We start from the raw sequence: 25834 nt of genomic DNA on the forward strand, positions 1-25834 counted from the left end.
CCCATTATTTATCTAAGATGAGCCTAACCTAGGATTCATTATAATCCAGCTGTAGTGACTCCTCAATGTATAACTGAGCTACAGCTTGGTGGGAGACCATATGCCATCTCAAAAGCTTTCCTCTGGCAGTTTGCCATTGCTGAAACAGTCAAATGCAACTTATCCTGCTTTTATATATATGTATGTACTTTTTATATATATATATATATATATATGTATATATGTCCACTGACCCACTAGTGTGAAACATCACACATAGAAAGTCATCACTGCCTGCTTCCTAAGTTTCCATGAGCTAGTCCATGCAGGACAAGGCTGCTTCCCATAGATTACCACCCTATGCCAAACAGCTCGTTTCAGTTATAATCATGTTAGCACTTTCTACACTAGAATCGTTAATTGATACTGTGCCCACACATTGTAAAATAGTTAAATCTTTATAATGTTTTGTTCGTAGTAAGATCTCCGACCTCACTGTGTTGCTTGAAAATACCATTATTATTATCCTCTTCACTACTCCCCCTCAAGGACAGAAACACCAGAAATGATTTAGAGATCCCCAAATGAATTTGGAATTTCTCACTTGAATTACTTACTCTTTTAGTAAACTGCCTCTGGTCTGTCAGTGTTTCAGCCTCTACTTTTGCAGAGAACAATGTAATTACAAAGAAAAAAACACCACCACATAATGCTTCCTCTCCAACACTATGCCCAAATCACATCTATATAATTTAAGTCTGTATGTTCATTGCCAAACCAGATACAGCAAATAATTAGAACAACTGAACTAACACTAAATATATACATTTGGTTTTCAGCCATGGATATGCATGTATCTACAGCTGCATCATCATGTTCCCTGAGGCAGAATTACAGGGCAGATACTTGAATCAAGCAACAGGGAGTGTCTATTGCACAACACCTCCTATTAAACTGACCACAAGAAGGCTCTCAGAAATTCATCAGTGGAAGTGTAAAAATAGAACAGGGAACCAGTTTGTGTTTAAAACACATAATTAAAGGACAGATTTTCCCAGACTTTTAAAATAATTTCAGTTCTTATATTAGTACAATAGCACGATTTTTCGGAAGTCTGCAAAATTCCTACAGATATATATAGATTAGGAATAAATAAAGAAGGCAGGAAAGATTCCATGATCCGAGTGTGTTGCAGTCACCCAATAAAATGCTTATTTGTTGGATAATTTGGGTTGTTTATATGAATAATAAACATTTAACTTACATATATTATACTTGCTAGCTTGATGTTTTTTAAACAGATGCACTTTTAAGCTTGTATAGGTAACACTATTTGCTAGCAAAGAGATTTGACTGCTAAAGTGAGAGATGCAAACTTTTTTTACAGAGATCCATGAATCCCTGCCTCTCTTTTCTTATCCTCACAGATGTTTTTTGTCAGCTTTGGTACGTCACTGGTCTTTAAAATAGCTTTTCTAATTATTATCTGAATCGACAGGAAAGGCACCAAATGCATCAGAATTAAAACAAGCTAAATTAAAAATACATAAACACAAAGCTTTAGACAATAAAATAATCTGTCCAAGAAAATAGTGATCTTTCTGTTCCCTGTTTGTAATAAAAAGAGTCCAATTTATGCAGAATCAATCGAGCAGTTTCTTTCTTAGCATTCAAACGCTTCTAAGAAGAGTCCAGAAAGCTCGTGCTGGCCGGGATACTGACCCGAAGGGGAAAGGCAGGAGGAACGAGGGAGCGCTTCTAACTTCACTACCCCTGAATTTTAACTGATTTGCTGCTCCTTTTGGAAGAGCGCACGGCCCGGAGGTGACAGGAGGCAGGTGTGGGTGCCTGTCATCGCGAGGTGGCTTGGTGGGCACAGGGGCAGCGAGGGCAGAAGGAGCTGCGGTGAGCCTGGGTGAGAGATCACAGGCAGACCCATCGGCAGAGCACGGCAAGGGAGAATGTCAGATTTCATACTCGGCAGACATCTACAGCAACTGATGCCTTGTAGTCAAAGGCTGTTAAATTACCTGTGAAGGGTTACTGGCAGCCCTGGATGTTTTTCTCGTTGTTTATTTAGTTCCAAAAGCTCTTGGTCTTTGTGCTGATTGCCCTAACTGACAGCACAGGAAATCTGGACTTTGTAAACAGGGCGCTGCTGTATTGAATTACAGGTAACAAGTGTGTAATCAACCTGCTGGGGCTGGACCTTTGCAAAGAAATCTCTGGTAGACAGACAGAAAGAATAGGTTTCCATACGGGAGAATCAATTACGGGAGCAGATGAGTATAAGAAGAGATCAATTTAAATACTTTGTGCTTATTTCTTATAGCATATTTGGAAAAAGGAAAGACCCTGACATGGTGGAAAGGTAATTAAGTACTTTATTCATTGTTGCAATAATATTATAGAAATTAAAGGCAAATATGATTTGAAGTGCCCTCATTATAACCCATAAAACTGTATTAGTTAAACAGTCCTTAGCTGCAATATGCTTTGTAAAAAAAATGAGGAAAAAGCTTGCAGGTTCTTGTTCTTAAAGAAGAGTTGCTGCAGTTGAATCACATAGACCGGAACAAAGAGTCACCCAAAATGAAGCAGTCATTTTCCGTCTTCTAAAAGGTAAAGAGAACCTCTATAAAACAAGGGCCTAGTGAAATCTAATACTGTGATATTTCTGCATACTAAAATAACATAATAAAGTTGAACAACAACTACCCCCCTCACAGACCATAGATTTATATGAGGTTTTTAAACTGTAATTGTTAATTAAAAAGCATAAATAAAAATTCAGTGGCGATCAGTCAACAAAATAACCCTATGCCAGACAACACTGAGTCACTAACTAGTACAAGGGAAGAAATCTTTTTTTTTTTTTAAATCATCAACACAGATCTGTTCCATCTGTGTCTGTGGCCACCATGGACTACAGCATTCACCAAAAAGGAAAAGCTGAACAACAAAGATTTCAAAACATATTAACATCAGACGATATTTCCAATCTGAACATCATTTATTAAAACAGATACCGTATGCTATCATCTTATTATGCCCCAAAGACTTGTTTTTGCAGTTTGAGATTACAAGAAAAACAAGGTTTCATTAGCATACTCACTGATGATGATAATTTTAGACTGCTTGCACTATTGGAATTTATGCTGTGTTAAAGCAACTGGACTTACATTGCTAAATTTTATTCCCTCCAGAGAAGCAGGTCTATACTTTGGCATCCAAAATTTCTTTTATGTGCATGACAAACGTGTTATAAAACTGACTTTAATTTCTTTTTGCTCATCTATTGGTATTTATGTACTAATATGTCCCCAACAGTTGAAATTCCTGACCTACTTGGGAGCAGAAGATTCTTTCTTGCAACTATAAAAAAATACATTAAATGCCACCTTGTCTGGTTAGAAAACTTTTCAGCTGAACCTGTGGCATAGAAGAAGAGATTATGACACTTGCACAGGAATGATGGAAGCACCAGAGTATTTCTTATCAGTACTTTCCACCTAATTCAAGATCTAGACCCCAATAGATATTTCACACAAAGTTTGAACAAACTTTCTTCAAGACTATTAAAAAAGTTTTGGTCAAGAGAGGAAGTCAGTTCACTCCTAATGACTGTCTGTTAACAGATATGTCAGTTGCCTGACATATCCTTCCTTCCTAACTAGTATTCCTGTAAACACCTGTATTTTTTATGCATACCAAGATTTCCAGGAGAAGAATAACATCCTTTACTAAGCCATCCGAAACAGCTGGAGAAGGATTTTTTTAATCTGACTCACATCAGTAATAGCTTGTGACAGTGAGGAACACCGGCCCAGTGTTGCACGGTGGAATAACCACACATTTCTGTCAGTTCCAAATGTACCACCTTTCGATGGTATTGGAGATCTGTCTGTTCTGGTATTAGGAAAAGCAGTTGACATGAACATGATTTCACATTTTTCTGCAGTTCTTTTTTTAAATTCATTTTCAGATATTCACTTCTCTTTTTCCCCCCCCAATACGTTTAACATAGGTATGATGACTAAAAATGCATTAGCACTCCAACTAAGGTTCCTATCACGCAAACATTAGCGCACATATTTAAGGTCTCAATTGGCTCTCCTAAAATCAATGTTAATAATTTAGTTGTGCTCTTAAAATGAAGTACATGAACTCTAAGATTCATGGGTAAGAACTGAGCATCTGTGTAGCACATTACAATGGGAAATGCATGGATCCTATTTTATAATGTTTTGGCTTTTGTCTGAAACGCTACTCAGGATTCTGCGACAGAAACACAGCAAAATGTAACATGCAAAGTCATAGTGGGTGCCTTTTGGACTGTAGACGGAGAAAAAGGGAAAATCTCCAGCTCGTTTTTAATCACCCAAAGTTTACTTTTTAAGTCACTGTTTTCCTTCTCTTTCTCTCTTTGTTTTTCCCTTGTTTAAAAAGCAAATTTTAAAGACTTATTGTCCAAAATTCTTTGCTATGTGAAGGCACTGTTAAATTATATATGGGCATGCTACTCTCCTTTTTCAGAGCACTAAATGCTTATCTAAAATGCAACTACAAACATCAATGGATACACAGATCTAGCCTTTCTTCTCAAGGACAGACACTGCTTCTCTTGCCAAGTGGAAGTGCCCATTTTGCAGACGACTCTTCATTTGATCACTTCCTGTGCAAAGCGCCTGTCCTACACAAATGATTGTATTTAAATTCAACCCCCCAATGCATAGCCTGTTATACTACCACAACAGTGAAGCAGTCCAGCCAATGCTGTACTCTTAACTAGATTCACATTGATAATATATAGCTATAATTCTGCTTCAATTAAAAGCATATTTCAGCAGAAGCCCAGAATATGATAGGCTCTCCATGCATTTTAATAATACAGATCCAGAGTTCTGCCCTGCTAAATGTGTATCAGTAAAGTGGTGGCAGAATTTTACTTTACATAAATAAAGACTGATCATAGTAAGACAAAATCCCGCATAACTTAAACATCTATTAATGGTAGCAACCCAGACACTGATGGTAATCTTTACATTTTAGATAAAAATCTGTAAGCCTATTTCAACTGACTTCATTGTTTTAAAAGCAAAAGTGTTTCATTCCCTCCAGGAAAAAGAAAATATGAAAAAAAAAATCAATATGCAATACCAAAGTCTAATGAAAATGGTTAACTGGTTCTAAATATTAGCATACAAGGAACATGGTATTACATGATTTTTGTGGCTACTAAAGTCAAGTTAATTTACCTTGTACTTAAAAAGTTAATACAGGAAATGCAAAAGTCTTATTGTATTAGAAAAACAGTCCTGAAAGGCTAAAATATTTAATCTTGATTTTCATGTCATGCAATTTTGTTTTGAATTTAAAACTGAAATATTGCTGAATTACTGGACTATGCATTCAACACAGGTTTTCCCTACTAATCTGTTACTGAAAAAAAATGCGTATATGTTTCCGCAAACGTCGGTGTCTCAGTAGATTCATATTTAGTGTTATTAACAAAATTAGGAAAGTTGCCAAGTGTAATTTACTTGTGGCCCAAATTGTGGGCTGTGACTGGGATAGATCAAAATGGATAGCAAATGTAACCTATGGCAGTGGGGGTATTCTGAATAAGAAATCTGTTCTCATTTATTCTACTTCTAGCATTTCTAGCAAGGTTATTGGGAAAAAAAAAGCTCCTCGATATTAAAACTACCCATGTAGCATGTTAACTCTCTGACTTCTAAGTGACTAGCTGTGATAAGCTCACACAAAGACAAGTATAACAGGACATCAAAAGAACACCTTTCTTGCCTGTAATTAACCACAAGGGCTAGGCAACCACATTTAAGTAGAAGATGAATATTAAAAAGATAAATACACTTAATCTGTTTGTAGGAGGATTAAAAGCATAGGCCACTTAAAGAAGTATGTAACCCTCCCGTAAGGGCACTGACTTATTTTTGGCGTCATAATAAAGATCAAAGCTACAAAATAGAAGAAACAACGCTGTGTGCGTGTGTAGCTCTCACCAGAAACCTTTAACACAGTATTCTGCTTCGGCTTTTGTTCAAGGCCTAAAAACACATCATCATTTGCAGGTTGATTTTGCCATCTAATGTGCCTGCTCAAAACCTGTATATACTTTGCAAAGTATTGAATCGTGGAATATAAAAGCCTGGAAGGATTTCTCCTGCATTGGAAAATACTGATGTGATGGACCCAGCATTTTCCTGTCTGCTTAGGAAACTGGACCAAGAAGTGCCTCTAAATGTTACTGGTTTAATTGAAAGCATGGCTGTTACACTCAGTATTGCTGCATTAAACAACAAAAAACCTCCTTAAATATTGAATGCAAACTAAAAGTTATTTTAAATGCTTTTCTGAATATGTGTAAATTTGGCTTACATATATACAGCCACGTAGATACTTTCAGATTAGTAGACAAAAGAAGATAAGTAAGATTGCTTGGAAAATAAGGTTTTACTATTGAACAAATATGAGTACAGACTCTTACCTGTCAAGGGAACATTCCACTCCTTAGTCCATTAATGTGTATCATAACTCAGTCTTTTCAAAAAGAAGAAAAATCAACAAATACTTTTTTTTTTTTTTTTCCAGAAAAAGGCTGAGCACCTGTCTGTGCAAAGCAGCATGTATCTCAGGTTTTTACTACTACTGTACAAGTAAGTCTTGGCTTGTAAGACTCTAAGAATTCAGCTACATCAGTGAAAAAAATAAAATAAAAAATAAAATAAACCATTCAGACATACAGCTACCAGACCAGTTTCACAGCTTTAATGGTGAGAAAATCATTATGACAGTGGTCTGTTCAGTATGGTCTTAAAAATTTTGAACTGGCTTGGTTGATAGAGGAAAGAACCCACCTGTGCAAAAATTAACTTTACACCAGTTTAACTACATACAAATCAAAGAATACAACTGTACAGAAGATGCATCTCCAAGTGAAAGAGTGAAACTAGTATGGAATTTGTATAGATACAGAATGAGAAGTGCAAATTATTGTCAGACTGAATTAACAGTACTCATAAAAAAAAGAAAAAGAAAAAAAAGCCTTTTTCATCTCATACAATACACAGAAAGTCATATACAAGCATTTCTTAATATAGCTAGAAAGATGATCCTTAGAGAAAGACACAAGAATACTTAAGACTCCTCATATTAATATATCATGAATTTTCTCCTCAAAACACGTTGACTGAAGCGGTAATGAGGTACGGGTAAGAAGTAAAGCTATGGCCATAGATTCCTGGAACTGATCTTTCTCAAGTAACTAACTCGGTTACAATTGATTTCGAGGCTACATCAAAATAGTCAGTCTCCATTGCCTCACACAAAGTTAAAAGTACCCAGGCTTTGGTTTTGGTGCTAAATTCTCTGTTTTCCAAACCAATTGGAATTGCTTTAGGTAAACAAGTGCCAGTCCTCTAGAAATGTTTTTGACCTTCTGGTTTTAGGGAGAAGCAAAAATGGAAGCTGGGATACACATTCACCCACAATGAGAGATGGCAGGGATTCTCATCAGCACATGCAAATACCTTCTCAGAAATCCAGGCATCAAAAACCTGCTTCTAAATCTTCATCTGTCAAAAATGTCTCCGTATATATATAAGAAAGACATTTGTAACAATCCTACTGATTTTGTTTGGGAAATGGATGACTGTAAAAAAAAATCAGCCCAAACTTAATTCAGTTTAAATACGTAATTCTACAGCAAGTAGAAGTTAAATATTTCAAAGGGAAAACAAAATACTACATAAAGCCCTTTTTCCATTTTTACTCAATTTAACAGGGGATGTTGCAGTGGGGAAAAGCATGCAACCCTAATGACTTGATTACAAGAGAATATTAATGGGGTAAGTCAGGTGACGCAATTGTGTAGAGCACTATTTCACTTTAAAACCTCATGTAGAACAACTGATATACTATAAACTCTTACCCTGGCTTATCACACACTAAATTTCTCACCTGAACAAATTCTAAAATAAAAATAAATAAATAAAATCTACTTGGCCATTTTATTATCTGGTTAATAATAATACAACTCAAACAACATAAGAAAGCTAAAGTAATGATTAAGTTGCTAAATTAACAAGATGTGGAAGACAAACTGAAATGCAATAATATATAACTACAGTCCTGAACTCCAGCTGAAATCAGGAAAATACATAACATAAAGCTAAATGGCTGGCTGTTCCAGCAGGTATTATCAGCATACTACTGTGGTGTGATACATTTCGCTTTGCTCAAAAATACCACAACCACCTATAATATCGGTATGTTAAAATTTAAAAAGTCAGACAGCTATGAAAAATGCAATTATTACATACATAAGGTTCTTGAGTTCAATAAAATAACGTATACTGAAAGAGAATGTTGCAACACAAACTAACGCATGATGAATGCCAGGAAAAGAAATCATGATATGCAATGACTCATTAATCAAGAAGGCACAGAAATACCACAAAGCGGTAAAGAAAGTTTATGGACCATGCTGCGCCTATGTCCCACTGAAGGGCATAGCAAATTTAATACTAATTATTAACAAAACTGATCTTTCAAAGAGTCTTTGAAAACTTGGATAATAATAAGCATAAAAAGGTCACCTAAGTTCACCAGTGATGAAACTGTAGGACAGTGCACACAGCAATAAACAAGATCTCAAAATAAAAAACAAATCGCATTGCTCCACTTAGAGCCAATATGATGTTGAAGAAAGTTCAGAACTGAGTTATTTGTTTCTAATGGCTTACTACCAGAGTTCTCCAAAAAGATAAAAAGTATTGCATCCCTATGGAGTCCTGCTTGATTAGGAAAAAAGGCTCTCTGGGAATAGCTAATGGCTACAACCACAGTTCCCATGTATTGAAAGACTATGCTCCACTTCGGAAGAGCATGAATGCAGTCGATCATGAAAAGACATTTTTTAACTTGCTTTCTAACTCCAGTTAGAAAGTTTCTCAACCACTTTCCAGTGCTACCAAAAAAAAAAAGAAAAAAGAAAAAAAAGTGTCTATCTAGAAATATAGTAGGATTTAAAGCAAAGAGAAAAGCTACCATCATAGTATGTCAAATCTAAGAAAAATACAGAAGACAGAACATGAATCTCTACTTAGTCTTTATTGAAATGATAAATGCAATTGAAGCGGTCTCAGCAGACTCAGATTATGGAAAACACTATCTGAGATCAGCTGCCTGGAAAGTACATTGAAACTGTTGGTAAACTCCATGGCTGTATATTCAGCTGAAAGTTTGTCACTGGTGCTTTTTTTGACTTATTCAGCATCACTGTTTAGATCAAATGATGTTGTATTTGTATGCCAAATCTACAACGTCCATCTTTGCTGCAGTGTCAGTAACATAATATATCTGAAATAATCACACACAGCAAGCAGTTTTCTGTATCTCCTGTACCTTTAATTTAATCAGGCAGAGTGTGACTCACAAAGTCTGAGATCATTTCTTACTTTCTGCTTGCATGAGCGCAGGAAGACCTGTTTAATTTATCACCAAATAAAGGCACAAATTGCTGCTGCTGGTGATTCTGGTATCAGCCCGCAGTTGCAAGAGTGAGAAACTTTTTGGTTCAAATGACATTACATACTTTTCAGTGTTGCTCTTATTGACCAAGCGATCTTTGATTACTTCCCTAAAACTCTTCATTAAACCTCATCCCTGGATCAAGCCAAACAAACCAGTCATGTAATTTCACTTCGGTTTTATAAACTTGGATATAATACTTCCTTCCACGACTAAATCCTGAAAAGTTATCCATGTTCAGGTTTGGACCCATTTTGCATACACAACCGGAATATAAAATTTAGTACCAATCAGTATTAAAAATATTTTTTTGCCCTACCATACTAATGAAAGCATAGCGTCACTGTAGAGGACATACTGTTTGGGTGAATGACAGTACAATAGCTATGTGCATCCTGTGCAGTCAGAAAAGACTTGGCAAGGATTCACAACACAGACAAAGGAACTGTTTCAAGGACACATAGTGAAATGACTTGAACTTATGAAACAAAAAGACAGGACTAAGCAAGACCAATCTGGAATAGCCTTCCTCGAGCTGGGATGGGCAAAAATGAACTGCCCTCAGAGCTGTAATCTCTCACTTCTTTTCCACTTTTTTTTTACCTCTGGACTTGATATTTCACAATTTAGGGCAGGATTTTGCCACTAAACGAAATCTACAGAGCATTCAAAATTGTAGAGGTATAGTTGGTGCAAGAATGATTGTAGCATCTGGCCTGAAACTTGAATTACCTTTTGATTTTTTATTTTACTTTTATTTTGTAGCTCTCTCTATTCACTGAAGAAGTGGTTTACTTACCGGTTCTGAATGTTTAGGTATGCTATGTTTTGGAAAGTATGATAGGACAAAGAAGGACTGTATATCGTGGAACAAAAGATTTAAAATCAACTCTGATTGGCTCACCATGACAAAGACCGTAACAAAAATGCAATACCTTCTAACTGGTATAAGGTTTACTTCAGAGGTTCGCTATCATTAGAGAAAAGAAAAAAAAATCACATAAAAAGGTCAGATTCTGTCACTATTACTCACATTAGGCACCACCTTAACTCAACATGCCTCAATGAAAAATTGAAGTCAAAATAATCTGACACATAATGGCAAAATGCCCTTTATCTAACTCATACATCTATGAACAGACACTCATATTATCACATTCATGCTTTTAACTTTATTTTTAAAGACAATGTAGTGGACCCAGTTCTTTCATTCTTTTCTAGCAATTTTAGAATGATCTTAATTAATGGATATCAGAGGAACTATTCCTGACTTGTAAGGGTGAAGGACTGTGTTAGATCCAAGTACCTATGCCTAATGTTAAGGAAAATGCTTCTTACCACTGGAGTGATGCTTTAATTGAATATATTGTACATCTAGACCTAATAAAGTAAGCTTTCTCAGACAGAATGGAATGATGGTTATAAATGTTTAAATTACAACTTGGACACTCCTCCTAAGTTCTTCTGATTTGAAATGTTCAGCATAAAAGTAGTAAATATTGTCTAGTTGTTATTTTAGTCACTCTTAAAGTATTGATTTTATACTAAACATAAGGAAATTAAAACCTTAAGGTGAAACCAATGTTTTTTCTCAAGTTTACAGCCAAGGCATAGAAGGTTTGTTTAAAATATCATTCATAGTATATATTGACAATATAATATATCTGCTAATGATCAAACACAAAGGAAAATATAGGTGCACTTTACTATATATGCACATAAAAGAATATTATACATGACTGTTTTAAAATGATATGTTTTAAGTGCTGAGATATTAAACATTTAATAATTTGGCAATTTCTTTCAAAGACAACTATTAAAATTAAGGGAGAAGAGGCCAAATGTCAACTCTACTGAATTCATGCCTGGTATGGCAGAGAAGATATGCATGGGGAAAGAAGGCTAACCAATTTCTCTGTTTTCCTGGATGAGATGAAGGCCAAATGTCTACCTGCATAAAATAGCTACATTCAGAGCTATTCAACCTGAGGCCACCTGCAGCTAAGGGTTTTTGCTGATAATAATTTTCTGGAATAGTTTGAGTCCTTCCTCCCACCCAACCTCTCAAAACAAATGGCCCACTTTTAGGGGATATTTTGTTTTTACATTTGCCCTATCTACTATTTTAGATTTGGGTCTGCCAGTGACCAGCTCTGGTACTGGAATTTCAGAATGGTCTTTCTAAGGGAACACCACTACCAGCAGCAAGTTGTGCCAGCAGTAAGCAAAGCACTCTGCTTCTTTTCTCTAAGATAGTAGAGCACGTTCCTGTAGACATTTGCCCACGTTACTGCTAATGCATCTAGCTGCTGCATTTTTGAAACAGAGCCATCCCTATCTGGCATTGCCATTTCTTTTCGCCATATTAATAAAGGCAGTGCATATCACTATTAATTTATGTCTTCTTCATAGAAAAACAGGTACATTTTTAATTTTGAAAACAATGCCCTACATTGGAGGAAGACTAGCCCTTTGGGAGGAAGAAACTTTGCTTGATGGATCTTCAACAAATTTCTTATATAAACCTGAAATAGGCCTCCATCCACAAACGTATGACTGAATTGAGGGTTCAATACAATTTCAACATGAAGCTGGACATCTAAAAGGTGAATTATGCACCATGTATATAGAACTGGACTTTAATTTCTCTGTACATCATTTCTTCTCTCCTTCCTCTGCAACAATGGTGATGTTAAATTACCTGGATTGTTTTGAAATTATATAGTATCACTTCTCTACTCCTTAAAAAGAAATAACAACAACAACAACAACAACTGGTAGGGAAGATTAGTAGATTAAAAATACTCATGGCATTTTCATTCATCCTGCTGTCAAAGTATTCTACTTTTTTTCATCAAAAGTCTAACCATTTATCTTGAGCTCTTACTTCCTGATTTCTATCAAGATTGTCACTGACCAGAATTTATGTAGACTGTAGATTAGTTTATGAACTGCATTAGCTAATAACTGCATTCTTTGAAAAACATAACCTGCTTTTTAGCATCTGTATCAATCTTTTCTCTGTCCCAAATGATACTTGAAAAGGAACAAAACAGAAATTAGAAACTTAGCTACTTTGAAGCAAACAAGCTGCAATTAACGCAATTCTTTACAAGTTATCACTGTCATAAGATATAGGACAATACCTAAGGCAATTTCTCACTGGGGTCATTGTGAATTCAAATACACTTTTACCAATAACCTTGCTTCCATTGCAGGAACATAAATGACAATTTGAAGCCTCAAAACACTGATTGTAATTGCTCAGCAGCAGAAAAAAAAAAGTAATCCCAAACAAACAACAACAACAAAAACAAACAACCAACAAACTGGTTGTAAGGATCAAACATCCAAAAGAAGCTGCTGAAAAACACAATTAGTGAGTTGTCCACTGATACTGATATTTAATTACATCACATTGTAATTACATCACATAAGGTATCTTTCTTTTGGTGTACATATCTGTAGGAAACTTGGATTTTAAGCAATTAAATCTCACCAGGTAGAACACATGGGAAAACAGTTATGTTTGAGCATATGTATTAGTTACGCAAGATACAGCTTCTAACAATTATGGGGTATTTTATTTACTCCAAAAATAACAAATATTTTTAAAGGTACACTTAAGAGAAATCTAAACATACTGCATAAGTAATATAGAATTTATTTACCAAAAATAATGTCTAAATAGCCTAAATGCCTCAGTAACAAAATCAAGAAGAAAATCCTAGAGGAGGAGAGGATGTAAAGTGTGCTTAAAGATTAGGTTATTTGATCAGGGACCATAAATGCTAACATCTCAGTTTCAATCACATATAATAGCACAAGATTACTACAGAGTGAAATTATGATTACAGAATTGTGATTTGGACTACAGGCATACAAACAGGAGTGGGACCTTCCCATCTCTGCCTGCAATACCCACACCCAGAGCAATGAAAGAGAGACGGGAAAGTCTATAGTCTATATACGTCTATACAAGTCTATATAGTCTATGTAAGTCTGTAACGCTCCAGAAAATTATTACTACTCTTTCCTTCCTTAAGCAAAAAGAAGAGGTAGGGTGGATATTGCAACTCTTACAAGTGTCTCTTGAGACAAAAAAATACTGTGACAGAGATGACGTTTACTTATTTCCCTTCACTCACGGTTGTATCAAAGAAAACCCTGAAATCTAACTGTTAAGATGGAGGATGAATTACAGGTTAATTAATCAGCATTTTAAAATGTGTATTTAGCACAATGAATAAATCTTACCCTGAAGATGATATAGTTCAAAATTCTAATAAACGATGAAATCTGAGATATAAAAATGAACAATAAAATCACATACTTCAGATTACAAAAACAATAAAAGCTAACTGCTCTGTAACATTCCAGTCAATATAGCAATGCTATCAAATTTATAACTTCAGCAAGAAGGATCAAGAAAGTCTGAATAAATTATTTCATAAAGTACTAAAGCAAGGAACGCTTGAGGAAGACAGGGGATAAATAGAAATGCAGTTGACTAACTAAAGAAAATAATACTAAAGAATTGTTAAGAATTGAATGCCAGGGCATGTCCTATTGATCTGTGCGGGCAGGTGCAATATTTACCCAACAGCAAGACATCCTCATGCCCCATTGGAGGGGCTCTGTGCATCTCTGCGTATGGGTGACACAGTGTGCAGGCTTGTGAGCAGGATTGTGTGGGGCTGGTGAGATTTATGTCCATTGCCCAAGTACCTCTTGCAATCTCAGTATTCCAGAGAAGGTACTTTCCCCCTCACCCCATCTAATAACTAAGTAATACTCTGGAGATTTTTGCCAATTGCTTCCAGCAGAACAAGCTTTGCTTTGAAGCACGGACCCCTCACTTCCCGGCTGCACGAGGGATTGGCCAGAGGCAAACCCGTTCTGATGTAGGGGCCGCGTAGCTGCGCTGATGTGATACTGTTCCCTGCTTCTTTGGGGACGATTAGTCCAGGCTAGCCCCTCGGTGCTGCAGCTTTGAAGTTCACGCGCTCTGGTTTTAACAGCCTGGATTCAGCCTCCGCTTGTGCCGCGCAGTGGGTTCCCAAATGGCACTGATTTCCATCAAGGGCAAGGAGAGCTGATGCATGGGCGCCTGCAAGCAGACTTGCCCCCAACTCTATCCCCAAACAGCAATAGCACTGTAACTCTACCGCTAATAATCACCAGTGCAATTTTCATGCTCAGAGTAGAGCTGCTTTCTATTTTTCATTCTGGTTCTTGAGGAAACACTCTGCTACCTGTATGTTTTTGCAAATAGAGGTATGTTGATTGCAAACTTACCATGTTTCTATACCCTTTCTTGCATCTGAAATAAAATGTAGTAATTTCTGGGTCATGCTGACTTTTTCTTAATGGGACATATGCAGATGCTGTTTTTGTTCAGTGCGTTAACTCGGAAGTAGCACAGGGATTTTGCAGTACTGCTGCTAACACACATGGTGCACACACGGGTGTTCAGGGCAGTATTACCATACAAGAATCCTAATCTGATGGACCCCGTCACGTCCTGTATCTGAAGATCAGTCAAAAAGCCAGGTGAATACAAGTAGAATCTGAATTTTAAGAATTGTATGCACTCCCAATTTTCATTACCATTGTGCATGGGCGCTATGAGGAGGGCCGGAGTGCTGCACGAGCCATCAGCACGTGTGATCACTGAGTGAGCTGCAGCCCCCAATTACCTATTTTCTTCCCTATCTCTTAGCTTTATATCAAATTTGTGCGTGGCAAAGTTTCTAATAAATTAATTTTATTTACTCGGTGAATGGTAATGGTTTAAGCAATGCAGTCTTTTCATGGTTATGCAATCCAAGATAAATATATGGCTTTGGTTGTGTATTGCTGGGCACTAAAGTTTAATTACATTATGAATTAAGTAATAATTCCACAAAATCATTTGTTAAAATCAGCTAACAACCTAACATATCAACCATTACCTAAGGTAATGACCAATTTGGGGGTGAAGGTGTTATAAACTATAACAAATAGTTTATATCAGTGATATTTAATTAAAAAAATTAAAATAAAAATAAAGTGTTCGAAAAACCTTCTGTCACTAAGCTGCCACCCATAGCTGTAGCCTGGAAGTTGCTTATGGACACGGTACAGTTGCAATGTTGTTGGCACCTGGCTGTACAGAAGGGTAAAAATATGTGAATGAAAGGGGTAAAAGAGACGTAAAAACGCAGGCAGAGCATGCTGCTGCTGAATGCATGCCATTTCATAGTCATAATTTAAAGTGATCAGAAGGGGGAAAAATGAAGCACAATAAAAATGGAAAATGTTAGATTAATGACACAGTCATTAAAATAAAAAAGGTGGAGTTATATGAAGAATGGATCTTATTTGAGTTATTGAAATTAAACAAGTTATTTTAACAATCATTTTAAAAATCACATTTTACTAAGCTCAAGGAAGGAAGGCAAAAAAATAGAAATCTTCATGGGGAATATTTCAAATTGTCAGTGGCTTTAAAAAAATGATTTAAGATTTTCTCTTGTATCTTCTCTTTCAATTTTAGAATTTTAGTTGCCATATATTATAATGGTATTTTAGCTATAAAAGTAGTTTTCCACTCACTGTTCTCTTGCCTTTCAAGGAGACAAACAGTTTTTCTTTCCTCTAAATGAGCACAATAAAATGGGTAAGCTGTCTGGGGAAAAGGAAGCCAGACAAACTAGTAGTATAAAACTCAACAGAAAAATGTGGTACAGACAAGAGGCGATCTAATGCATGTTTACTGTATGCCACGCAATTTATTCTGCTGGTCAGGTTAAAATAAGAGCTCCTTACTGCTGAATTATCAGTAGCTTCTGTTCCAAACTAACCTCCTTGTTGCTGCTGTCCCTAAAGCTGAACCTTAAAAAGCAGGAGAGAAAAATCTGCATGCAAAACTGTACCATGAAGGCGGTAATTCTGCAGTCAATATGAGTTAAACAGGAATTCTAAAAACCCCGGGACAGATCTTGCTATTGTTCTTTACAAACCTCCCTGTACAAAGCCCATGTACGTCTGCATGTATTTTAGTAGGTTAATTTTCAGCACTTCAGCAAGTACTTTTCCATCTTCTTGAAAACCTTCTGGAAATATCAATAGAACTATCAGTTATGAAGAAGTTGATATCGGGAGTCAGTAAATGAAAAATAGAATAAAAATGCAAACTAGGGATGCATTTAGAAGAACCAAAGCTTCACAAGATTTTCCTCTCCCTAGCTGATGCAGACAAACCAACAGATTGTCTTTCTGTCAGGCAAATCCTGATGGAGATAAATGTAAAGGCTGGAGTGCAGGCCTAATTTTTACACACAAGCTGCAACCAGACCATGGATTTATGCTTCAAGGCAACCAGATTTCTCCTTGTGTACACTTAAACACTGCTGTTGCACTCAGTCCATCTTGTTTAAACGCCTTTAAAACCAAACACGGGCTCTGCCCCCTCCCCCTCTCCTCCTAATTATATACTTTTTTGTTTGAAGAAGCAAGCCCTTTATTGCTCATAATTTCAGCTATCACTTGCTTGGGCACCTTCTACAGATCAATAGCACGTAGTTAAGTGGATGAAAAGGCTAAATGTGATTGTCATTTGCAATGCAAGGTTGTGTGTTTTTTCCCCCTGAAGCTTTAAAGCGTTGCACTAGGGTTTCATTTTAGAATACGAAATTCCTGTTCCAGGTACACAGCAGCTGCACATTCAAAGCCTTTTGTCTTAAATTAAATATCTGTCATTTTTTAAGGCCAGAATACTGGCATAGGTTATAATAAAAACCAGCGTCCAACCTGCAATTTTACAGATTCCATTGCTGGTGGCCATACATCTTTGATGGCAAAACTACATTGGTTGTAGCACCATAAAATCAATAAATATTAACCTTTTCTGACACTTTCTGCACGGATGCTTTATCAGTTGCTGTCAGGTGATAGAACAGGCAGTGATGTACTGTATTTTTCAGCTAAGAATCCATACCAAACTAAGAAATCAATGCAGATTAACAAGCCTTTAAATACAAAAATTGCCAATGAAATTTTGATTCTATATGATAAAAACTAAACCAAATCATGATACTACAGAATAATAAATTTGTCACATATACTTTTAGCAATGTATGAAATACAAACACAATATTTTCGTGGCAAAATAAGTGTGCTTGAATACCATAGGTGAAATAAATTCAGTTTTATTTTTCATGACATATCCATTACAGATCCCAGCTTACAAAATTAAACGCCTACCCAATTAGACAAATCCCATCTCTCCATACCACTTAGAAACTCACAGTCCTTACTTTGCTGAAAGACTTCCGTAGCAATTCGGTACACTTAAAACTCCATTTCTAAATGACTAAAGCAAAAAAATAAAAGTTTACTGGAAAGTGAAAATATGCAATTTAAGTTATCGTCTATCTCATATAACTGGAACAATAACCGCATTTAGTTTTAAGCATCTTAGAAGCCTAGGGCCTTTAATTATTGGAAAACATCTTGCTCCCTACAATCCATGCTGCAGCAGAGTATAGCATTTCCGCATAACAGCATAACAGCATACAGACTGATAACTTGGACTGGCTCTATTTCTCCCTGTTCTCATCACGGCAGTTTCTTCTACCTAATACTGTACTTCCTTACCAGAGCTTTAGAAATTGTGCTTATTTATATGTAATTTTTATGAAAAAATTAATTAAAATATGGAATAGACAGATAACATGGGCTTTCCAAAACACTTCAGACTTCTTAAAAACTACCACAATGCCCCCAAAAGCTTGGAATACACGTTCTAAACATTCTTCAAATATAGAACCAGGTAGTAAATATGTGAACAATGCTGGTAAGTACTAATACGGGTGTATTTATGTTCAAAAATTCTTGAAAAATAAGGACTATAATTTGGTTTCTTTCAGCCTATGTAGCCAAAGTCTATTAGAAATTATTTTATCTGTCATTTTTAAATCTACTTTCATGCATTTTTCTAACAATGTACGTACATGTAAAACTACCTTCTCCTGGAAGAAAGAGACCGTACATGTAATACCAATGTAAAATAGTATACAAAAATACAGATATTAATGTTCACCATTATTTAGACATGTATGTCTTGTGACGCCAGTGGTGGGGGCACAACAGCATTTGGAAAAATGGAATTGCTTTGAGAGATAGAATGTAACGTTATGTTCATAAGAGATAACTTCAAATGCACTGAGAGCTTTATCAACACACACTTTAAATTTTAAACTGAAGTACAATTTTACATTCGCTGTTTCTTTGTATAGCATCTGTATTTTTACATTATTCAAGAAAAGAGCTATTTTTGTCAATCAACATCAGGAGCAATCAGATTGAAATTCTACACTGATTTTCTTCAAAAAATATTGGCAAAAAATACTTTAATCATCTCAGTTTACCTATTAATGCTAATATGAAAGGAAGGCATTTATTTTCAAAATTCTGGTAAGGAAAACAAACAAACAAACAAAAAAAACAACCAACCAACCAACAAAAAAACAGTGTTTTTTTTTTTTCTTTTTTTTTTTTTTGGCAAAGGCCAAGCCTACAGACTGATAACAAGTTTTGTCAAAATTCCAAACATGCCTAAAAGTGTCCCATGGTGACATCAGACAAAAGCATTATTTTTACATATGGCACAGCAGACTCACCACGTAAAGCAGGCACTAACATTACAAATAGATGGCCTTTAGGTTGTGAGCCACTTAGTGCACCTGCACAGCCACCTATCAAAACCCACTTCATGCTCAAATCTGAATCCCTTGTGCAAAATCACAACCCCCCAAATCAATCTTTTTTTTTTTTCAGTTTTAATGAGAAGATGGCAACAATGCTAAAGTACTTTCTGAAGGAGTCATCCCAGTCTTCTCAACTTTCCCAAGATCCTCAGAAACCTTACAATGCTCAGACTGTCTTATAACCATTTACTCTTTCTGTAACTGAATACTTAGCTAGTCTCTCTCCTGACCAAACTTTTCTGCAATTGGTGCCTCTCCTCCACTCTTCTCTTAGAAGTTTTCGGAAGTTATCTGAATTTCAGATATATATCCTGAATCTAAAATCAATGTTAAATTAAAAACATTTCCCTAAAAACTTGATATCCCCTGAGATAACTAGATAACTCCGGTTTTATCTTTCTCTTGCTATCAAAAGATGATTTCATTTTCGTAGTTCCCTCTGGATGCTATTACTTCAAAGTAGACCAGTTCTTCCAAATCTTCTACAAACTGTGTTCTGAAAACTGTTATCTGCTGCTACTTCTTAGACTAAGAAGTACCATTCTGGCAAGATACAAAAGAGATACATAGCTCAGAGTGCAATACAGTAGTTTTCTTAATGCTTTTTTTTAAGTACGTTGATCACCTCTGCAACCCTGTTACATTCCCGAACAGTATATAGCAACCAAGTCTTTCCTTTAGCTACAATACAATGATCACTAACAAAAAACTTTTCCAGTAAAAATAACCTAGGTTTCTGAAATGTTATTTAAGCAGTAACCAATTGTGTCCTTCAAGTATCTGAAAAGTCCCCTTAAATACGCTGTAGAAACCTGTCCAGAGGCTTTGCTTCCCGATGTGTGATACCTCCGGTACTTCTCATAGCCCAGCCACTGGAAGTGTGCCTCTGTAAGCCAGCAGTGCCTTTGATCCAGCCCTGTGGAGCTGAACCACTGATTTGTGTTATCGGAAGCCCAAAGTTTGGGCTCATTTGTGTTCAGGTTCCTATGCAATCTATTTGAAAGTTGCATTCACTTTAAGGTCCCTTTATGCTATCAGAGAACGTTATATGAAAATCAGATTGTTAAGGGCTCAGAGAAGGAAAACATCTGTATTAAATCTGTAGCAGTTTTAGTACAGCCCATTTCTTTGACATTAGATATTGATGAGCATGCACTCTTTCCAATAAATGCAAGACCTGCATAAAATATCTTAAATTCAGAAGATGTACTTTTTATCTTCCCATTTAGAACTAGGGTTTCCCCACTAACTGACCCACTGGGAGTTAAGAGATATGATATCTGCCTCCATGGTTTTTTGACATGATACAAGAATTATAGACAGTCGGCATGCGATGTATTTATATGAGATATAGTTTCATATTATGCGCTTATATGTTCACCAAGAAAGAGAAGCAATCTTTCTTCTGTGAGACTTCTACCTATCTTCATTTCCTTTAGTGCAAACAGTTATAGACAAGCTCCTCTTTGAACTGATAATTTTTTAGAGGTCATTCAGCCCATAATTTCAGGTCCTAGTCACTATCCTGATGGTCCTTCTTAGGAAATTGGACCCAGTGGGAACGTTTTTTCCTTCTGCTTAGTCTATGGGTCAGCATTTTCCTTCCCTTGTACTTCTTAATTCCCTTAAGTGGCAATTATTTAAGGCACAGTTAGAGAAGGTGCAATCTACATTCATCCAATAAAACCTAAATATTAAAAAGGACAGAAAAATCCAGCATGGTTACTAAGGATATATGGGAGAGCATTTAGCATTTGAAAGGTACCAAAGATCTGGTAAATGAAAAGATGGGAAAAATTATGAAGAACTATTGGAAGTAAAATAGAAATTAGAAGAAGTACAAAAGAACACGTGTACCAGACAGACAAGGCATCCTACTTGCAAAAGGTCAAGATCCAAGATGCCAAGTCAAGAAATTAATGGAATGTCGGTGCAGCATACATTGGATCAATGAAAGCAAACAAAAAGAAAGCCCAAAAGAAATTTTAAAAATCAGCATGGAATGCCAATGATTTGTGATTCATTGGAGCAATTATTGTTGAGGGCTCTTCTCCTCACTAATGACCTGAGCTAGTAGAGCACTGAGCACTTGATTCAATCCTTCCATACCTAACATTACCCACACACATTTAAACATTTTTATGATTGCAGAATTATTTGGTATTATTTGTGCCGATTTGTGTAGTAACCAAATTTTGTGTGATAACCAAATACAACATTTCTGAAATTTAAAAATTAAATAAATAAATAAATACATTGAGACAATGGCTAGCAAGTGAATCAAAAGAGACTTACAAATATTAGTCCTTTATCACTCTTTCAGGACAGGTTGTTGAGATGTTGGTAGTATCTTGTAAGTAGAAAATTTAAGTGTCCTCTAAATAAAGTATAGCCACAGGGAAAAAGGCCTACAGGCCATATTTTGCCTATTATGTAGGCAAAACACACTCTGCTATGTGGTTATACTGAAATACAGTGTGCTCCTAGGTCTTAGAAGTACTCTTAGTTCAAGTCTCCAACTAATGCAGTAATTTGTTCATAACAGGGATGACAATGATGTGATATTATGTATAGGTATTTATTATACCACATATATGTATGAGTATATAAAATTACAACAAATTTTAAGTCAACATTTTCATATTCTTCTGCAAGTTGCCTCTTACACCTTAAGTTTACTTTGATAAACAAAAATTTTTAACAGCCTCATATTTCTTAGTACTCCAGTATAACTTCCCTGGATGATACACTAAGAGATTTACTCTTAAAAGAGCTTCTGCTAATAGGAAAATAACATAAACTTTCTGGGTGTAGGATAATCTAGACATTTAAAAATATGCTGAATGACTCCTATGCACTATACACCTTTACTTTTTAATCCTTCTGTAAGGTTCATCATTATTTTTTGTTTCAAAAGGTTTTTTGATGAACCTGATATCCTGTTTTCTGTGTTTACCTCAGAATTTTACATCTCTCTCTATATAAACATATATATACACATTGATATTTGAATAGCATTATTTCCTTTTATTATTTCTATTTACCAAATACCCGTATGCACATATATTTTCTAGCAGAATTCAGTATTTTGCCTTTCTAGGATGTGCTGTCTCATCTGAAGGGATTTTTACTTCTGTACTTTAATATTTCAGCCTTGCTTTAAAACTTTTATGTTAGGATATCCTATTTTTAGCACCAAATAGCCAATAATATGTCTCATGTTCTTCATGAAGGATGTATTATCTATTAGTGTAATGAAGTAATGCCTTGAAGTAAGATTACTTTCTTTTCATCGGTGAATCTGACGTCCTTGCAAAGGCAACAGTCTTTGTGAATACCAGCAGTATGTGGCTACCAACACAATGCAATGGATTGCAAGGAATTTGCAGAGCAGATGTCCGTCTGATGATCTTTTGAGGACAGATACAAGGTGGGCATTAGGACTCAACAGCAATTTTGAAAACTGATGAGGATTTTTGTTTTGGCCAGTGTGGCACAGTTGCCTTCCAGGTCAGATGTCTCGGTCCCCTCCCATGGAAACCAGCATGGCACAAGGAGGAAGGACAGAAAAGCACATATGTGCCAGCAGAGTGCTTGCACCCAGATTATTTGTACAGACACAGGAAATGAGATTCAAACTGCTTGGGACAGTCCTTCAGAAAGGATCACGGGGTTGGAAATCCCCAGCACGGTGGGACGTGAGCATAAAGGCAGTGAACAGAGTACCAGATGACATCTACAAATGTCATTGGTGCTATAAAGTATGAAAAACACTTGCACGATGACCCTGCAGCACAGCACCAACTTTTCTGATGGAAACACGGTGCACAATATGACAGACATTACACCTCTGCTGATCAGATGCATTAAGAGAAGTTCCAGACTTTGGTCTAGGCAATATTTTCCTTTTCATTAAAACTGTATTTTGAACATTTTTTCTTTAGTGAAATTCATGGGCTTCGCTCTCATCTGAGGATACCATCCACTTAATGGAACGTAACTATGTTAATGGTGGTATTTTTTTCCACGTTAGATGATGTAATATTTGCATCAAAATATCTCAATACCCTTTTTCTTGTCACTCAGCAGCAATATATGCTGACTGTTCAGGAAAAGCAGCTAAGGAACTATGAAAGCAGTGCCTAAGGTCTTCAACAGCAGGAGCAAAAGCTACATATTACACAAGAAGAGAAGATACTTCCACAGCCTTGCATCTTTTTTCATGACACGAGCTATCTGGAAAGGACCAACTCTACAGTCATGACCGCCCAGATAAAGACACTGCCTATAGAAGCTCTGCTAGGCATACAAAGCCTTCTAATAGAAGACAGATATAAAAATAATCAAATGACTTACGTTTTAGTTTTTTTTTTTTTAATGTCGATTAATTTTTCCTGAAACACAATAATACATAATCTACATAGGTTATGAGGAACCTAGCTTTCTCCTTTACAAACAGAAAATCATTTATACTAGGTTTTTATTTCAAGCACACACTAAAATTATTATTCTTCACAAAAGAGGAAAGGGAGTGTCTGCCAATCAACATGACATGCTATTGAAAGACTGGCACTAATAGCTATGACAAGAGCAAACCTGTTTGAAGCAGAGCTGCTGCCTTTTTTTTTTTTTTTAAGTACACCAGCCATCAAAAATAATGTTTTATCTGACTAGCAACCCAAGCAATATTCCTGCAGAAAAAAGCTTCTACCTGATCTGCCCGTATCTAGCAATGGCAGATTCTTAATATTGTTTTAAATTACAGCATTTAAAGTATATTTTATTTAAATTATGATAAAGACTAAGAGCAAAACTATACCAAGAAAAATTTAATATGCTTGCAAATAAAATTGTGTATCCATTCTTTGAAGGCTTTACTTAAAGTATCAAATACAAGTTTACATAGGTGCTTAACCAACTTGTATTTCCATTATTTCATTGATAAATAGCATTCACTGAATTTATATTTTCATAGTATGATGAATTTACAGTCTAATAGTAAACAGAGATTTTTATTTTTTGATTTTTCCTAATTTGTTTCAACTTTGTATTTGCTACTGAAGAGTCAGAAGTTGTAAAAGAAAAAAGGACAAAGAGAAAGAAAGGAAAAAATTAAGAGTAGAAAGCGCTAGGTTCCTGGTATAATTGCTATATTATCAGGTTATGTGTGTGCAATTCACATTCTGAATAAGTCTGCAGTTTCCACTTGGTAATACAGTTATACCTTGATAAAATCACATAATAGATCACACCATAACTTTTAGCAATCAATTTTTTCTCTTAATAATTTGATAAATGTAGCTGTCAAGTGGGATAAAGATCACAATTTTATTTAGGATTAACTATTTGAACTTTCACAATTCTGTTCATGAATATTGCAACTGTTACAACTGATAGCATCACAATTTGGTCCCTTGTTGATGATGTAATCAGGCTGCAGTTTGCTAGGAAAGCCTCCTTTCTCGAAAGCTAAAGAAACTCAAACAGAAAAGCGTGGTGGGCACAGCCTTTTGAAAACTGCACTTCAAAACAGTTTAGAAAAATATTTTTCAAACTGATGCATAAAAGGAACTTTGCTGTAAACTCTTCTTGTTTTCAGTGATGTCTGGAAAGAGCTTAAACATCCCCTAACTCTGTTCTCCTGAACTAAAAAAGAAAAAAAGTAGGATGTAGGCCTGGTTTACTGCACAGATGATTAACTGCTTTTTTTGTTGTTGTTGTTGTTGTTGATTTCAGACCTCAGGATCCAATGACACATCAAGGAGACCGCCCAATAAAAGAGCAGAATTTCGTAAGGATTCTTCTAACACCTCTTAAAAAAAGATAGATAGATAGATAGATAGATAGATAGATAGATAGATAGATAGATAGATAGATATTCCTACGCATTTTATAAAGAATTTAATGACATGTCAGATAGGCAGGTGTACCTCTAGTTGGGCACGGATATTTGAGGCTCAGAGAGTACCAGTTCAGTGTTGACGATGGGAAAGTCATCTCCAGGAGAAAGAACACCTGGGGGGACTTACATGTCTCTTCAGCTACCTCTACTACCACAACACCGAAGCACTTTAGATCCACAGGCACAACCCTTACCAAGAGGCAGTAGATTAACAGTATTTTAAGATTTAAGAGCAGAAAGGACCATTAGATAATTGTCTGACTTTTGGTATATCAAAGCCCCTTAAATTACATTCAATCAGTTTCGCAGTGCGCCCAGCAACCTTGGGCCTTCCTTTAAACCTATCTTCCAAAAAGACATCCAGTCTTCTTAAGGCTTAAAGGAGTGGAACAGGGACAGTTTCTTCTGCTAGTTGCTGCCAGAGCTCAATTGACTTCATATTTAAGTGTTTGCACCTTGTTTCCTATTTCAATTTGTCTGACTACGCATTCAGTAACTGATTTTTCTTAGGCTTTTCTCAGCTAGATTAGGAGTAGCTCACGTCTGATATTTTCTCCCTGTGAAGCAACTCATACACTATAATCAAGTGCCTATCTATCATTTTGGTCATGAATTATGTAACTCTTCAGGAGCACTAAGCCTTCAA

At 35.9% G+C, this 25834-nt stretch overlaps 1 protein-coding gene across 7 annotated transcripts in view; it reads right to left on the reverse strand.

Moving 5' to 3' along the window:
* Window positions 1–25834, reverse strand: part of ZNF407 (zinc finger protein 407) — a 338196-nt gene that overhangs the window by 69617 nt on the left and 242745 nt on the right. The window contains exon 11 of one of the 7 annotated variants that reach the window (XM_066992728.1): window positions 257–2594. The exons of the other annotated variants lie outside the window; for them this stretch is intronic. Coding sequence (XP_066848829.1) covers window positions 2581–2594 — 14 coding nt within the window. The 3' untranslated portion in view covers window positions 257–2580. Of the gene's footprint in view, window positions 1–256; window positions 2595–25834 lie in introns of those variants that run through there. 7 annotated transcript variants of the gene reach the window in all.

Source organism: Anser cygnoides, chromosome 2, assembly GCF_040182565.1.
Source record: "Anser cygnoides isolate HZ-2024a breed goose chromosome 2, Taihu_goose_T2T_genome, whole genome shotgun sequence".
In the NCBI taxonomy this organism is placed as follows: domain Eukaryota; kingdom Metazoa; phylum Chordata; class Aves; order Anseriformes; family Anatidae; genus Anser; species Anser cygnoides.